This window comes from Phoca vitulina, unplaced genomic scaffold (genome assembly GCF_004348235.1).
Source record: "Phoca vitulina isolate PV1807 unplaced genomic scaffold, GSC_HSeal_1.0 scaffold22, whole genome shotgun sequence".
Classification (NCBI taxonomy): domain Eukaryota; kingdom Metazoa; phylum Chordata; class Mammalia; order Carnivora; family Phocidae; genus Phoca; species Phoca vitulina.
The window spans coordinates 42,423,635-42,440,709 of NW_022589725.1; the positions used below are offsets into that span (position 1 = coordinate 42,423,635).

Genomic DNA, 17,075 nt, shown 5'->3' on the forward strand with positions numbered 1-17,075 from the left:
TGAATTTCCTTTTTAAAAGAAGGTTATGTTTCTTTAACAGTGATAGATGGTTTAATGAGGATAAAGTGTCCTAAGATCCCTGGGTGGGCTAGTTACTGCTTTTCCTGTGTCTGTTTTATCACAAGTGGGTGCTATTGATTAATTACTGAATTTATTTTTAGAGCCTTCTGTTTATAAGGTAGTGTCATTGGCAGCGCACCAGTGATTGTGGGAGAAGGTGGAATGAGGGCTGAGGGTGAGGGAGAATGCTGGTTCTGAGTTGATGAGGGGTGTTAATCTCTAGTTACAAAGAAGAACCCATTATTGATAGGGAGAGTGTTCCCCAAGTGTGAAAACAGTTGAAGAATATAACATGTATGCTCATAGGTTTTTGGAAAAGAAAGTGTCTTTCTTTTGATCAGGAGCACATTCAATTCAGATTGGGCATCATTTTAGCTTGATGGTTATATATTGGTACAGGCTACGTATTAGTGTTTGCTTTTGTAAATCTATGGATTATGCCAAATACATCTTCATTTTACTTTTGTTGATTCATTTTTTTTTTTAAGATTTATTTTAGAGAGAGCGCGTGAGTGGGGGGGGAGGGGCAGAGGGAGAGAGAGAATCCTGAAGCAGACCCTGAGCTGAACACGGAGCCCAGGGCCCGATGGGCTCCATTTCAGGACCCTGAGATCATGACCTGAGCTGGAACCAAGAGTTGGCCGCTTAACCGGCTGTGCCCCCCAGGCACCTCTTACTTTTGTTGATTCTTAATATTTTCTTCTTGATCTGCACATTCAGGCACATTGTCCTAAGCAAAGCTTCAAATCTGTTACTTCATATGACAGTCCCTTTAAGCTCCTCAGTATCCTTTTGGAAAGGATTTGTGACACTTTTTTTAAGATTTTACATATTTATTTGACAGAGAGAGAGCACAAGCAGGGGAGCAGCAGGGAGAGGGAGAAGCAGACTCCCCGCTGAGCAGAGAGCCCAATGTGGGGCTTGATCCCAGGACCCTGGGATCATGACCCAAGCTGAAGGCAGAGGCTTAACCGTCCGATACACCGAGGCGCCCCGGATTTGTGACTTTTTGAAAAAAATCACAAATTTGACTCTTGACTCAAAACATTAAAGCTGGAAGGATCTAAGAGATCGTCAGGTATTGTTGAATTAGAGAAGGGTTGTGATGTGCCCCAGGTCACATAGAGCTAGGCCCAGATCAACAGTGCAGTGCTTCTCAAACTTCAGTGTGCCTCTGGGATCTTAGGTTGAATTCTCACAAGCTGATGAGCCCTGCTCTCTCTGATGAGCCCTCTGTTTCCCTTCCGTAGCAGCAGTGTGTATATAGGGAACTCATTTTATATCTTCTACCAGATGATGTTCAGTGGTGACCTAAGAATTGGTGAGTTTGGCCAGTCACCCAGGATCTGGTTAAAATGCAGATTCTGAATCAGTAGAGGTTGAAGCCCCAGATTCTGCATTTCTTATCAGGCTCCCAAGGTGATGATTATGCTGCTGGTCCCTCAACCATACTTTGAGTAGCAAGGCTGAAGTGTTCTTCCTAATAACTGACTGCTCAAGTTCTTGTTACATGTTTAATTAAAAGGTTCCCCCCCCCCCATAAATCTGTTGTTTCACTTGAGGTATAATGAAAGTGGACAAATGAATGCTTTTATTATTTATCTTTCTGATTCAGAGTGGAAATTAGGTTTTCAGAAGCTAAAATGAAGACTTGCCAAATTTTAAAATTAACATTCACAAATGTCGTAGTTAGAATTTAGAGAGTGCCTTGGCTTTAGAGACCATTGGTAAATAGAATAGAATAGAATGTTCTCATTGTAGACTGTGACTGTGGTAGTCTTGCTATAGTTTTATAGTTCATTATCCTTTTTAAATAATAACTGATACATAGTCAAGATAACCCTATCAATTAGATGGGGTGGTTTTTAAAACCTAAAATTTTTTTTAGTTACTAGGAAATCTTATTTTAAGTTCTAGGGTTAATTGGTTGATAGATGTTTTAAAAATAATCTATCTTGTGTGTACGTTAAAGCTAACCTAAGTTTCTTGTCAATAAGTATCTTATACTTTGAAGCATCAGGAAATCATCATTTCATTTAGGGTGAACATAGAATATTTCATTCCCAGTAGTCCTACTTAAAACAGATCAGTCTTACCAATAAATGTTTTCTGGTCATTGTTTTAGCTTTGAGTTCCTGCAGACGGTTTGCCATTCATTGCAGATGGTATTTTTCAAGAATGCATCTCTTTGATTTCAGGACTAGCACTGTAGATGGGTTAAGAAAAAGACCCCTCATTGTGTTTGATGGAAGTTCAACAAGTACAAGCATCAAAGTGAGAAAGACAGAGAATGGAGATAATGACCGACTCCGGCCTCCCCCTCAGGCAAGCTTTACCAGTAATGCCTTTCGAAAATTGTCAAATTCCTCTTCAAGTGTTTCACCCCTAATTTTGTCTTCCAATTTGCCTATGAACAATAAAATGGAACACAATAATAATGACACTAAACAGAACCATGACTTAACGCATAGGAAAAGTTCTTTGGGTCCTGTGAAGTCCCCACCTTTGTCCCCTGTTGGAGCTACTCCCGTGAAGTTAAAGCGAGCGGCCCCTAAAGAAGAAGCTGAGGCTGTGGTAAGTGCGGGGCGGCTTCTGTGCTAGGAAGAGAGAGGGATGGAGTCTCTGAGTGGGTAGTGGAGCCGGGGTGGGCGAGCCGGGCCACAGGCAGGTATTGAACTCTTAAATGGTCTGACTCTTTCATGTCCTTTCTGACTCTTTCGTGTCCTTTCTTCTGACTCTTTCGTGTCCTTTCTCGTGTTGACTTCTGCAATTATAAAATCCGTGATGATAAGTTAATGTTTTTTCAAGTCCACTCAATTTATTTCTGTTTAAAATATCTAGGCACTTTTCCTAGACTTTCTCATTTCGATCCTTTAACCATTTTTGGAACTAAAAGAGAAAAATATTCTTTTGTTAGTAACGCTCAGAATGTTAAGCAATTTGTCGAGTCACATATTTATTAAGTAGCATTTGAGAGCTTGACCTTCAGTCTGTCTGTTTTACACTTACCTTAAAACCACACTTAGAGTGTTCAGGATTTATCACGGACCTCCCCTTCCCCTCAAATTTACCTGTCCTTAGAGGGATAGGGGAAGTTTGGGAGATGTACTGTGTTAGACTGTATTATAGTTAAGCATTTGGATGCTTGGATTTCATATACTGGCAAATTTGGTACAGATAGGCAATATATTTAGAGTTTAATTTATGAGATGGTATATATATGTTTATGTATATATATATGTGTGTGTTTATACATACATACATGTATATATATATATTTATATGTATATACATACACACACATATACATAACTTGATTCTTCCCTATGCTCCTCAGAAAATGATTTTACTTTTAAACATCCAGCAGTTTTATAGGTTTTATTCCTTGTCTTAGTCTGTTTAGGCTGCTATAACAAAAAATAATACTGACTAGATGACCTGCATAACAGACATGCATTTCATGCAGTTCTGGAGGCTGAGAAGTCCAGAATCAAGGTGCTGGCATGTTCGGTGTCTGGTGAGGGCTCACTTCCTGGTTCATACTTGGCTGCTTCCCACTGTGTTCTCACGTGGTAGAAGGGGCAAGGAAACTCTCTGAGGTCTCTTTTCTAAGGGCCCATTCATGAGAGCACCTCCCTTGTGATTTAAGCACCTCCCAAAGACCCTACCCCCTAATACCGTCATGTTGGGGATTAGGTTTCAACATACGAATTTTGAGGGGACACACGCATTCAGTCTATAGTATTTCTATGGTATACTTTGACTTTATTATCCTCTTAGAATTGTGTGTCAAAGGGATCAAAACTCAGAGTAGTTCAAACATTCTAAAATAGTAGAAAGAAGACTACTGTAAATCTGGCCAGCGCTTAGTTCTTCCATTAGTTCATCTTTTCAGCTACCCTGTGACATGGCACAGTCCTTTTTCTTATTTCACAGATAAGGAAATAGAAGCTCAGAGAGTTTAAGTAAACTTGTCCAGGGTTTCAGAGTTAGTAAGTGGCCAGGCTGCAATTTGAATACAGACCTGTTTGACCTCAGTGCATGAACTTCTAATGACACCAAGCTGCCTCTCTACTTACTTCAGTCACTTTTGTGGGAAGGAGGAGGAGGGTGTCAAATAAGAGTGGAAGGGGAAAAAAAGTAGGAAGAATAACCTAGACCTCAAATATTATAATAAAAGAGTTAGCCTGGAGGATCTTTTTTTTGGTCTCTTAAAACACATGTTTCTACTCAGAAACATTTTACTCTTTCAGAGGTGTGATTTTATTTTTTCCCTACTAGTTGTAAGATCTTGGAGTGTGAGGTTGAGGAAGGCGGTGGGGTAGGCAGGGAAGAAGCAGGTCTGGAGTCCTCAGTGGTTTTCAGTTCTGAATGCACTTTACGATTACCTGGGGGAGCTTCCAGAAAACCCAGACAGAAGTCAGAGCCTCAACCCTGCCACCTTGTTGTGGATTCTGACTTAATTAGTTCTGGGATAAGGCTCAGGTCTGGGCATGTTTATAAGTGCTGTGGGTGATTCTAATATGCAAACATTTGAGAACCACAGCTGGAAAAAATGGATAGCAGGGGAGACTTGCTTTTTCCCCTAATCTCCTAAAATCTTCTCCCACCAGATGGCAGCAGTGATCTACCATTCGTTTATTAGTAGTAAACTTTGGTGGTTTAAAGTGCTCATTTCAAGCTATCCTCTGACATTTCTGCAAGTATAAACTGGTTTCTGTTCATGTCTTTTCAGAATAACCTGAAGCCCCCAGAAGCAAAGAGGAAGATACAACATGTTACATGGCCCTGAAAGAAAGTTTCCAAAAATGTAAATATAACTGTAACTGTAGTTTTTCAAGCAAGTTCACATATATTGACAGTATTTACAGAGATCCTGATTATTGTGGAATTTTCTTAAGAGGTTTAAAATTAGGTTTGAAAAAATAGTCTTTCCTTTCCCCTTCCTCCCTTCCTCTTTTTGTTTTTTTTTAATTTTTGCCTTTTGTGCCCTTATTAGGAAAGGATTTCTTTTTAAACAGATGACTTAGTGTAAGTCATTTATATTGATCCTAGTCAATCATTAGCTGCAAGTCTGATATAAAGCATCTGATGAATTTTAGGAATTATATTTTCATTACTCTGTTTCAGTGTTTGGGGAAATTTGAGATTTTGTTTAAACTCAAAAAATTTTAGAAGTTCACAATTTTTATTTCTTTTCCCTAGCAAAAGAATTTAACAGTTTATCCCAATATTTTAGTAAATACTGCCAAACTCCTCAAGGTTCACCAAGAAAAGCATATTTGTAGTGCTGCCAATAAACTATTCAGAATATACAGATGAAATTGCTGTTCTTTAAGTGCTTACATTGCTTTTTCCCATAAAAATCAAAAGGGAAATCAATGCTTTGCTGTTGCTCCTTCCCTTGAAGTCATAGAATTGGTCTATTAGGAATTGACTGGTCAGTCTCACAGCTGGTCCAGCCTTTAAGATGTCCTTGTCATGCAGCAGTCCTCACTACTCTTTTCATGAGCAGTCTGTGATCCCACTCTGGGAGCTCAGGTGTCACTCCTTCCTAGGAGCTTCATCCTTTCAAAAAGAAGCCAACTTTAAAATCTTCAGGTGAGGTAGTCATGTCTGAGGTGGTACCTGATGGCAGAAGGTTTAGAGAATAGGAGGAGGGGGATGGAATTCCAACACTTCAGAGAGTCCAGGAGGGATAGCGGTGGGGAGGGGGGAAGCTTAGCATGATCTGGAGTAGGCAGAAGAGAAGATGGCTGAAGCCAGCAGTCACCGCAGAATGACCGCGTAGGAGACGAGTACCAGCCGGACGGGGCTCCCTGCTGGGGTAACAGGCAGCTTCCCACAGGGCTGCCACACACATTACCCACTGAGGTCTTGTGTTGTGTTAAAGCAGTGTTATCATCCCAGTCGTATGATGGAAGTCAGTGGGAACATAGGATATATTTTATAGCCACACGTCCTCCTGTCTACTTTTTTGCCTTGTATTTCTAACCAAGTGCAAAGGATACTTTATACTTTTTTCCTTATATGACTGATCTTCAAATTGGGGTTTGCCTTTTCATTAACTTTACGGCAGTCTCATCCTTCTTTTGATTTGTTAAAACAAGTATTTTAGTTCAGCTATTAAATAGCCTTACAAAAAATTTTTTCAGCCTGTCAGGTAAGTACTGTACTAAAACTTGAACCCTACAGTTTTTACCCATTCTGCCTTTATCCAGACTATAAATCTGTACAGATAAGACAAAATTGATACATACTATGTGTTGCATAAATTACTGATGTTATGTCAGATGAGTGAATATATAGTTATATGCAGGGCTGATATGTGTGATATTACTGAAGGACAACTGTAACCCTCTACATAACTGTATATTAAGGAAGATTTTAAAAGTACAGATTTTAGGGTAGGATGACAAATTATATTTGATAATTCGGTTGTCCCTTCTGCTTTCATCTGCATTTCTCTCTTAGTTAAGAGAGAGTTAGCCATTTGACAGTTTTACGTCAGTGGAAACTTATTTTTAGTTACTCAATAAAATTAATTTTTAATTTGTATATTTAACTTACAGAGTAGGTTGGTAATAACAGCTGAACTGTGTAACATTGTTGCTTCAAATTGAAGTTTATATTATGAACATTCAGAATCAATGCTCATATAGCAGCATATTCTTGAGCTATTTTGCGTTTGAAATGTGGAGAAGTGCTAAACCACGTACTGTGTAGTACGTAATACCGACATCTTAGAGCGCTGTGCCTTCTCCAGGTGTATAGATACAGCTTGTCTTGAAATGTCTTCCTCCACTTTATGAAGCCTCCCGAATGATGGGACTCTGAAGCAGAAGTGTCGGGAATCTTAGGTTTTGAAGGGTTGCTGTGGTGTGCTTTAAAGTTTAGAAGGACTTGATTTGAATGGCAAACAGCTTTGGAATACCCTCAGCTCACTAACATGGGTTAGTGTTGTTGCTATTGATTTCATATTCCAACAGAGCCACCTTTTTTTATTATCTCAGTAGGCAACTGAATGGTCAAGTCAGTGAGTGGCTTCTGAGGTGTAGTTACAGGCACTTTACCACTTCCTGCCATTGGCAGGTGGTCTTGTTCTTTTCTTCCCCTTCTTCTTTGTCCCCCGTTTTCTTTTTTCTTACTCTCCTCACCCATATTTTGACTTTCTTTGCTTCCATTCTCCATCCTCCTTTCTGCAGACCCTAAGCATCAGGCTTAGGTTTGTACATCCTAATGCTTGGCCCTACGCATTCATTGAGGAGTGAAGATAGGATGACCCCGGGTCCTCTTACATTTGAGGGATCATAGACTGCTGCGTGAATTCTGGAATCTCAAGCCCCTGCAGCACCAGGGGCCCTAAATTGCTTCCCAGTGGCTGTAAAGGCAGTACAGTTTACCAAAATAGCTTTATTAATCTCGACAGCTACCAGGCACTTTGGAAAGTTGGTTCAACTACTACTATGGGGCCATAATATTTTTGCTATTATTAAAATTCTTCCGAATTGTAATTATTATTTGAAATAATATTTTGGTTGACTAAAGTTTTGAGAGAGGATTCTAAAACTGGTCTAGAGACTCACTCAATAGCAATGACCTTTTTAAAAACTTACATTAAGTAAAACTGCCAGTAGATTAAATCATATGTATCTAAGAGCTTCCTCTATTTACTACTGTGCCACTTCAGTAATTTTTAGAGGCTACAAAATGGTCAAAATGTTTTTAAGTGTGCTCTTTTATTAAATGCTTGTGCAGGTTTTGTAATTCAGTACAGAAAGTTTAACCTTGTAATGTACATTTTTGTATGTAAAAGGTCTTTTAAGTAGCCTTATCCTTATTTAAATAAACTGAATAAAATTATTGAGTAGGTCTGTCATTCATAAAAAAAATAAAATGGAAAAACATTCTGTAACGACTGGATCTCTTTTTATTTGAGCAGACTATATGGTGGGAAAGTGTTAACGCTTTATAGTACAACCTTCTGTACCAGGATTGATTGGGGTCAGGCATGATGCCAGTCGTCTGGCCACGTCTCAGGGCCCCAGCTGTGAGGCGGTGATGGGCTAGAGTGGCCCGGGGTTTGGATAGCCTGAGGCCACAGGGGCTGCCACAACCAACTGCCACAGCGACTGCCACTGTGCTTTGATGGATGGAAACAAGTCCCTCGAACCTTATCCCGAGTGAGCTCTCTTACACACTGGAGCAAACCAGAGGTTCAGTTGAAGGATTACTTATTTGTGTCTGGGGTGGTCTTTAAAAAGTATACTTCTAAACTGGTATGTTAATGTTGGAGACTGAAGCCCTAAATTTACTGACTTGGAAACATTGCAGCTTACTTTCTACCTTGAATTTAAAAAAAAATAGGTCATTTTTTTTCTGTCTGGACAAAATTTATTTTCATTATTTTTACTAAAGCACTTTTTACTTGAAGTGCTTTGCTCTTCCAGTGTTTGTTAAGCCTAGTTGTCTATCCTGTTGTGGCAGGAAAAATAAAGATGTGAGTTAATTACTTTCCTGCTCAGTGAAATAATGGATAATTGTAATGACAGGAAATCAAACCAAGAAATGAAATAGTGAGAGATGGGGAAGGGAAGGTGAAGAGCTACTTTAAATGTAGTGGTTAGGATAGGCCTCTTTGAAGAGGTTATTTTTAAGGGGAGACAGTTTTGGAAAGCTTTGAGGAAAAGCATCATATATACGGTAGATTTTAAACGTTTACATAATTTGTTGCTCCTTCCATCAGATATGGAGTCTGTTTCCCACTGCTTGAATATGGATTGGCCTTGTAATTTGCTTTCATCAAACAAATGCTTCTTTCACTCTGGAACCCTTCCTGCAGCCACCTGAAAAAGCCTGCTAGAAAAACATCAGCAAACAGCACTAACCACCAGATGTGACTTAGCCCCCCATCCCCACGCTAACTGCCAGCTGACCACAGCTCCGTGAGTGTCCCAGGTGAGGCCAGGCCAAATATCTGACTCAGAACATCCTGAGTGAACAGAATAGGGGTTGTATTAAGCCACACTAAGTGTTGGGGATGGTTTGCTACCCTACCCAGCATTAGATAACAGATACCAGACAAGAACAGAGTGAAAGCACTGAGGCTTAATAGGATTTGAGAACAGAAAGAGCGTGTGGCTCCACAATCAGTGAAAAGAGCAGGGACAATATATAAAATGAAGCCAAAGCAGGGAGGCAGGAGCTGGATTATTTAGGATCTTACCTAGGCCATGGTAAGGACTTTGATTTGATCCTACAAGCAGTTGGAAGCTGTTAACTATGTTCAGACTTAACCAAGCATTTAGTTTAACCATAGGACAGAAATAAGACTAGCTAAGTAAGTATATAATAGCCCTGAACTTTTTTCTCTAGTAAAATTATCCAAGTTTTTTCATCTTCTTTTTCAGTTTATTTGAACTAAAATATTTATATTTCTTTGACAAATGTTAGGAGACTAAAACACCAGTTATGCCAAAAGATATTTTTCATAACTATAGAAACACTACATCTAGCTAAGCTTTTTGTTATATCTGTCCTGCTATATAATTTTTTAAAATAAGCTTTAAAAAAATAAACCTTTTATTTTAGGGGAAGTTTGAGATTTGTAGAAAAATCACCAAGATAGTACAGAGAGTTCCCATATACAACACACCGAGTTTCCCCCGTTACTGATACACATTAGTATGGTACGTTCAATGGAAGTGAATCAATACTGGTACATTATTGTTAGCCAAAGTCCGTAACTTCACTCGTATTTCCTTAGTTTTTACCTAATGTTGTTTTGCCATCCCAGGATCCCATCCAGGACACCACCTTATATTTAGTCATAATTCCTTAGACTCCTCTTGGCTGTGACGGTTTCCCAGACTCTCCTTGAATTTTTGATGACCTTGACCATTTTGAGGCATCCTGATTAGATACGTGTGGAATGTCCCTCAGTTTGAATTTGTCTTATGTTTTTTTCATGATTAGACCGGGGTTATGGAATTTGGAGGGAACATCGCAGAGGTAAAATGTGACTTTCATCCTATATTAAGGGTATATACTATCAACGTGACTTACTGCTTTTGAGGTTAATCTTGGTCACCTGGCTGAGGTACTGTATGTCAGTCAGGTTCATATAGAGCTACTCTTTTTCCTCCTCTTCCCACTGTGTTCTTTGGAAGGAAGACTTGAGTAGGGAATTACGCTCCACCTTATGGGCCAAGTATCTACCTAAATTACTTGTAATTCTGTGCAGATTTATCTATTTTCCTTTATTTTATTTATTTAATAATTTATATTAGTGTGGACTCAGAATCTTATTCTTCGGGTTATAATCTGATGCCTTTTTCTCAAATTGTTCCAGCTTTGGCCATTGGAAACTCTTTCAGTTGGCTCCTGTGTCCCTTTGACTTACCTCATCATTGTGGTTTCTTTGGAGCACTTCTCTACTTTCTAGCACTTCCAGATGCTCCAGGTTCATCTTATATATTTCCTGCCCCAGTCCTAAACCCAGCCACTTCTCCACAGAGCCTTGGTTCCTTTTATTGAAGAATGGTATTAGAAAGCAAGATCTGGAAGCTAGGAGTGGGGGTGTCATTGCTTCTAGATCTCAACTGACAGAGCAAGGAAATATATATGTGTGTATACTAACCCTATATATACACGTCTGTAAATATTTCTGTACATAACTATCTACAGTGAGCTAAACATGAGTTCATGTTGGCGTCTCCAAGTCAAATCCATTACCATGTGGATCATTCTAGACTTCCCTTTCTTGTCTGTAACTTCCCACCCCAACAATCCACCATCCACTTACTTCATTGTTCAATTCCAGTACACAAGTACAGCAACTTTAGAACTGTTAACCTGGACCCATGTACAAAAAACTTTATCAACTGGAGTACAGTGCTTATGTATAATTCCTTTTGCCTTTATTTTTACGCATTCCTCTCACTTCTAGTGTCATTTAAGTCATATGGCTTAAAAAATGTTTGCAGTTTTACCATTTTAATGAAAAAGAGAATGTCATGATAGCTTTTCTCTATTTTCTTAATCACAAACAAAATAAGCTCCCTGGAAAAACATATCATTCATTCAATAGGTGTTTATGGTATTTTCACACTCTTAATAAGGAGTTGGAATAAGACATGGTCCCTGCCCTCAAGGGGCTTTATCCTTTTATTAATCTCAATTGTTTGAGTTTAAATATTCAAATAATTTGAGAAGGAATCTGAAGAACGTTTAATAATTTAAGTCAACAGTATTCTGTGTACTAATTTACTTGTTACGTTTTTAATTCCTTGAAACCTGAGGAAGCCAGCCCAAAACAGAATGGATTCTTCTTTTAGAAGATCCCCTCAGAACCTGGGGGATTTTTTAAAAAGATAAATTTACATGACCTCTGTTTATTTGAAACAAATAAAAACATAGGAGAGTGTTGGATTGGGTAGTTAAAGGCCCCACATGTGCAGGTGTGGCCTTGCATGGGCGCGGACGGGGTGCGGAGGCGGGAGCCCTGAGCAGGAGCCTCTCCTGTTCTCTGACCTCCCTGCCACCTCTCTGATGGGGAGGAGAAAAAGTAGGGCAGAAGCAAGAGAGGCTCAGGTTTTGTATGTGGTTTCTTGATAGCTGACCTATATTAGTTTCAGGTGTACAACATAGTGATAGACAATTACGTATATTATAAAACGCTCACAATAAGTATAGTCCCCATACAAAGTTATTACATTATTATTGACCATATTCCCTGTGCTGTAATTACATCCCCATGACTTACTTACTTTATAAGTTTGTACCTCTTAGTCCCTTTCCCCATCTCCCCACTGGCAACTACCCATTGGTATCTCTGAGTCCGTTTCTGTTTTTTGTTGCTGTTTGTCCGTTTGTTTTGGTCCTGGGAGATTTTTTTTATTCGCAGGCTTCTAATTGTGTAACTGCTAATAGGTGTCTGGGGATGAAGTTACACTGCTCTTATTTTTGTAACAGGGTTTTATTTGTTACTTTGTTTCTTTGCCAATCTTAAAAGGGTCAGTTTCTTAGTTTATGTACATTTCGGCTTATGCATTCCTGGACATTGCCTCAGTATTTCAGAAAAACTCCTATGTATTCAGAGATGGCATTTCCCCCCGTAATCTTCTCTACATGTAAGAAAATAATCTGTGTTTTATTTTAGATATAATACCCTTCCTGAAATTTATCAAGTCACATTATGGATTTTTCTAATTCTTCTCCAGTGGAGGTTATTTAGACTGTACATATAATCTAATCCAACATTCTGATTTTACAAAAGAGGAAGCTGAGGCCTGGAGGAAGAGTGACTTCTCTAAAGGCATGCAGTTTGTTGGTGGCAGAACAGTGACTAAAACCTAGATCTCTTGCTCTTCTGTATGAAACCAGAGATAAGTCCCTTTCTAGAAGCCACCCCCTACCCTGCCCAGGGAATCAAGTGCACAATGGTGCCAGCTTTTAGAAAAGCAATTATTCAGAAGGACAGTCAACTTGGCTGCTGGAGAGAAGAGATATACTATAAAAATGTATAACAGCTGGTTTTTTACCGCCATCAGAAAATTCTCAGAATGGACGATGAGCTAGGAGTCAAGAGACCCGGGTTCTAGCCTGTAGGCCTCTGTGTAGTCTTGAGTAAGCTTGATTCTTTCTGCACTCCCATTTCCTCTTGTCAGTGTATGAGAGGGGCCCTCGGGTCTGAATGGGCATCACTAATAATGATTGAAAATTGATTTTATGTTTTATGTATTTTAAGTTCCCAAAGGAATATGATGAACTGAGACACAAGTTAATTTCACTTCTATTCTGCTTTAGTACAGCTAATTTTTAAAAAATCTTCTCAAAGGGAATTAGGACTGGGGCGCCTGGGTGGCTCAGTCGTTAAGCGTCTGCCTTCAGCTCAGGTTATGGTCCCAGGGTCCTGGGATCGAGCCCCGCATCGGGCTCCCTGCTCGGCGGGAAGCCTGCTTCTCCCTCTCCCACTCCCCCTGCTTCTGTTCCCTCTCTCACTGCCTCTCTCTCTGTGTGTCAAATAAATAAATAAAAATCTTAAAAAAAAAAAGGAATTAGGACTTATTTTTTAGGCTGATTTATGACGTGAGGACGGCGGTCTGCTGGCAGATTGAGTTGTGTCCATTTGTGGCCAGTGATATGTTCTAAATATACTCTAGCTTCACCTGTGTTGATGACATCGCTTTCTCTGCTCCCAAGTCTCTAGGGCTCTGCTTCACCAACAGCGCTGAGGTCTTTTGCGGACACTTCTTTGAAGTTTTGACAGAGATAAAGCTGACACTAAGGACAGTATTGAGACCGTAGTCATCGGCCTAGTTCCGGGGCTCCTGGTATCAGAGCAGGTACATTTACTGAGCTGTTTGCTATGTTCCAGGTCCATGCAAGGCGATGCGAGTGGGAGCTTCCCAGGTGTCATCTGAAACCTTACCCCTTAGGAGGGCTGGGGCAGACTGAAAAGAGAGAGACAGGCCCCTCGAGGTGGGTAGGTGGCAGTTTTAATAAGCAGAGGGAGCTTACACATGAGGCTTATCTTGGGCAGCAGCAAGACGAATGGATCCCCGTACCCGCCCTCTAAATCTTAAAAGTTCATAAAGCGGCCTTAACTGGGTTCATTCACGTATACTGTGCAGGTGTTCTCGACACCACATCACTGTCTCAAGGCTGTGTCCTTGGAGCAGCCTCCAGGAGCAGGAAGGCAAGCTACATTCCCACATGCTGTGGACAGGGGAGGGGGTGAGGAGCCACCGAGCGCCTGGGTCCGGCTCATGCGTCAACTGGCAGTCACTTCTTTCTGACGATTTTCCCCAACAGGTGACTGCCTCATAAGGAAAACTTTTTGCTTTCAATTACTTCAGTGACTGGATTTTTATGGTTTGGGCTGAAGGTAGACTAGTTTATTAAGAGTTTTACAGTATGCTAACTATTAAATATTACTGTGAAGTTTAAGTATATAATTCTAATAAATATATAATTTGTTCTACAAGGTGGTTATGCATTTTTAAATCAAAGCTCCAAGGTACTAAAATCGGAGGTAAAATCAACATAAATCTAGATTTTGTAGACTATGTGACAAAAGAGGAATTAACAATGTTTATAGTTAGAGAAAAAAGCTGGCTCTGCCTTTTTAAAATGTAAGGAACAATTCTGCTGGAAAAACCACATGATGTATAAATGAATAGGCATGGCTGTGTTCCAATAAAACATTGTTTAAGAAAACAGGCGGTGGGCAGAATTTAGCCATGGACCATAGTTTGCCAACCATAATACAGAACATTTCCAGCATTCCAGAAGCTTCTCTCATGTCCCTTCCCAGTCAGAGGTTACCACTATTCTGACTTCTGTCTCTGTAGTTTGGTTTTACCTGCTAACACCTGTATTATGCACCTCTATGAACGTTTTATTTCACAATTTAATATCAAGTCTTGCTTAATAAAAGGGATTATAGAGCCAGTCAGAAATACCTGCAGTGTCATGATTCCCAACTGATAGCTGAGTAGGATGGGGCTGGAGACAGACCCAGATTTTGTGTGTGGTTGGACTCAAACTTCAAACTCTCTCCTCCAAGTCTGTCCAGGTTCTTGGATGTGTTTTTTTGTTTTTTGTTTTCTTTTTTTAAGATTTTATTTATTTGAGAGTGCGAGTGGGCACGAGCGGGGGCTGGGCAAAGGGAGAGGGAAAAGCGGGTTCTGTTGAGCGGGCCTCAATCCCAGGACCCTGGGATCATGACCCGAGCTGAAGGCAGTTGCTTAACTGACTGAGCCATCCAGGTGCCCCTTGGATGTGTTTTTAGATTAAAATTTTTCATCAAATTTGGGGAAGTTTTCAGCCATTCTTCAAGTATTTTTTCTGTCCCTTTTCTCTCTCCTCCTGATGCTCCTATTCATTATACATATGTTGGTTCACTTAAGGCTATCTCACATTGCTCTGAGGTTAATTTTTCTTCATTTTTCCCATTTTTCAAATTTCATAATTTCTGTTGGTCTATATTCAAGTTCACGGATTTTTTTTTTTTTTTTTTCTTCTCTCAACTCAAATGTATGATCCCCTCCAGTGAATTTTCCATTTTGGTGATTATACTTTTCAGTTCCACAATTTCCATTTGATATTTTTATAGCACTTATCTCTTTATTGGTGTTCTCTGTTTGGTGAGCATTGCTATCATACATGTTCCTCTAATTCTTTGAACATGTTTATATGTTTGGCCAGTGTTTGGTTAGAGGGTCTGCTTAAGCACTTTGAGCTAACGAGACTTCTGCTCTTTGCTGATGATCTGTGTGTGGCGTAGAGAATGCTTTCGAATCCACTCCATGTCCCACTCTCTTTGCTCCTGAGTGGGTGTGACCCAGTCCATGCCCACAGTCTCCTGGACACCCAGTGATAAATGGGATCCCAAGAGGGCTCTTCCTAGCTGTCTCTTTCCCTGGCTCTCTGTTAAACTTCTGGCTGGTGTGCCATTTTTGCCTTTTGCTGCACGTATCACATAGCTAGCAGCCCCCTCTCAACTGCTTGCCACCAAAATCTCCATTGTTTTTGATAATCTGCCTAGGCACAGATTCCTCCATTCTTGGTACCAAATAGTCCCTTCCTGCAGAGCTGCTGAGCTACTAGTTCACGGAGCTGCCACTCCCACCCACACCTTGGGTCTGGACAGCGTCTTGCTTCTGGAGCAACACTTCTCTACGAGTAAGTGCTGGATAGGGAAGGCTGGTATTCTTCTTAGCAGAATGTGCCAACATCATCCTAATAAATGTCTTCACACAGTCCTATTCCTAGGAGCATGGTAGCCTCTGGTCTTCTCAGATTTCCCCTTTTAATGTGGAGCCTCCACCCTATGGGCAGGGTGCAACAGGAGTGATCAGAGCCCCAGGATTTTCAGACTGTCATGCCTGGGGCACAGCCCTAGACCAGTAGGAGCCCTTACCTTCTTAGAGTAGAGCTTCTGTCACGTGAAACTGGGGGTGGGGATGGGATGGATCAGTCCATGGCTCAAGTGCCATAGACTCTCACTCTTCTTATTAACATGTCGATTTTCCTGAATGTTTCTCCATTTGCCGCACACCTTTAGGATAATTTTCTAAGATTTGAAGGTATTTATTTGGTATGTTTTACACATGCACACACACACACCATTTTCCCAGTTAAATGGTTGTCACACTGGGAAGACAGTCACTGAGCTCTGCACACCACCATCCTGCAGTTCCCCCCCCCCCCCGACCCCCGCCACACTTCGTTCTTTGAGCCTTGGCTGGGCTGCTTGGGGTCTAGCCTCTGCATGTGTAGTTCACTTGTCAGCCAGAGATGGATAGGGTCTTCATACAAAGAACTTGGGGTTCTTTTTCATACCATTTTCCCTCTTAACTTTCCAGATGTTGTTTGTCCCAAGCTCTGGCCTCTGGCTCTTCAAGCCATTTAAGACTGCAGGTTTTCTAATGGAGTTTTAGCTCCCCTTTTGGGCCTGGCCTTGGGTAAAAGCCATAAAAATGGGAAACCTACCCATTGCCATTTTCTTCTTCAAGTGTCCACTCCCCTCCCAATTATTCCTGCCTTGGATCATGCCCCAGTGTTTTCAAGTCTTAAAAATATTTTGTCCAGAAGATTATTGGAGTCCAATAGGAGCTACTTACTAGAAGTGGAACTCCCCCCTTCCATTAATTTAAGGTCAGGTGCGTCCGGTGTGTCTGTGGTTCTAATAAGGAACAGGTAAGGTGTTCCACAATGACATTTCCAAAGCTTTTACCTTTTTGTTTTGAATTTTGTTATTTTTCCTTTAAAAAGCACACCTGCAAGAATGCTTTCACTAAAACATGACGTAGGAGAAGGCAAGACAACTACTGAGCCATGGAGTTCTCTGAAGGCCTGTCTCAGACATCGTCAGACACTTCTCACATGGTCCAGCACTCAGATGAGGAAACTGCCTTCACACATGCTCAGCATGGCTGGGACCTGATTTCCACCAGATTTTTCTGTTGCACGGCCTATTGTTTTATGGTACTGCACTGTCTTAGAAAACT

The 17,075-nt window shown here is 40.5% G+C and overlaps 1 protein-coding gene across 3 annotated transcripts in view; it reads left to right on the forward strand.

Moving 5' to 3' along the window:
- CUNH2orf49 (chromosome unknown C2orf49 homolog) overlaps positions 1 to 7,970 on the forward strand; it is an 11,767-nt gene extending 3,797 nt beyond the window's left edge. The window contains exons 3-5 of one of the 3 annotated variants that reach the window (XM_032419781.1): positions 2,259 to 2,385; positions 2,512 to 2,634; positions 4,796 to 7,970. In XM_032419781.1, coding sequence (XP_032275672.1) covers positions 2,259 to 2,385; positions 2,512 to 2,634; positions 4,796 to 4,852 — 307 coding nt within the window. In that variant the 3' untranslated portion in view covers positions 4,853 to 7,970. Of the gene's footprint in view, positions 1 to 2,258; positions 2,635 to 4,795 lie in introns of those variants that run through there. The other 2 variants (XM_032419780.1, XM_032419782.1) reach the window with 2 other exon arrangements.
- Positions 7,971 to 17,075: the final 9,105 nt, after the last annotated feature.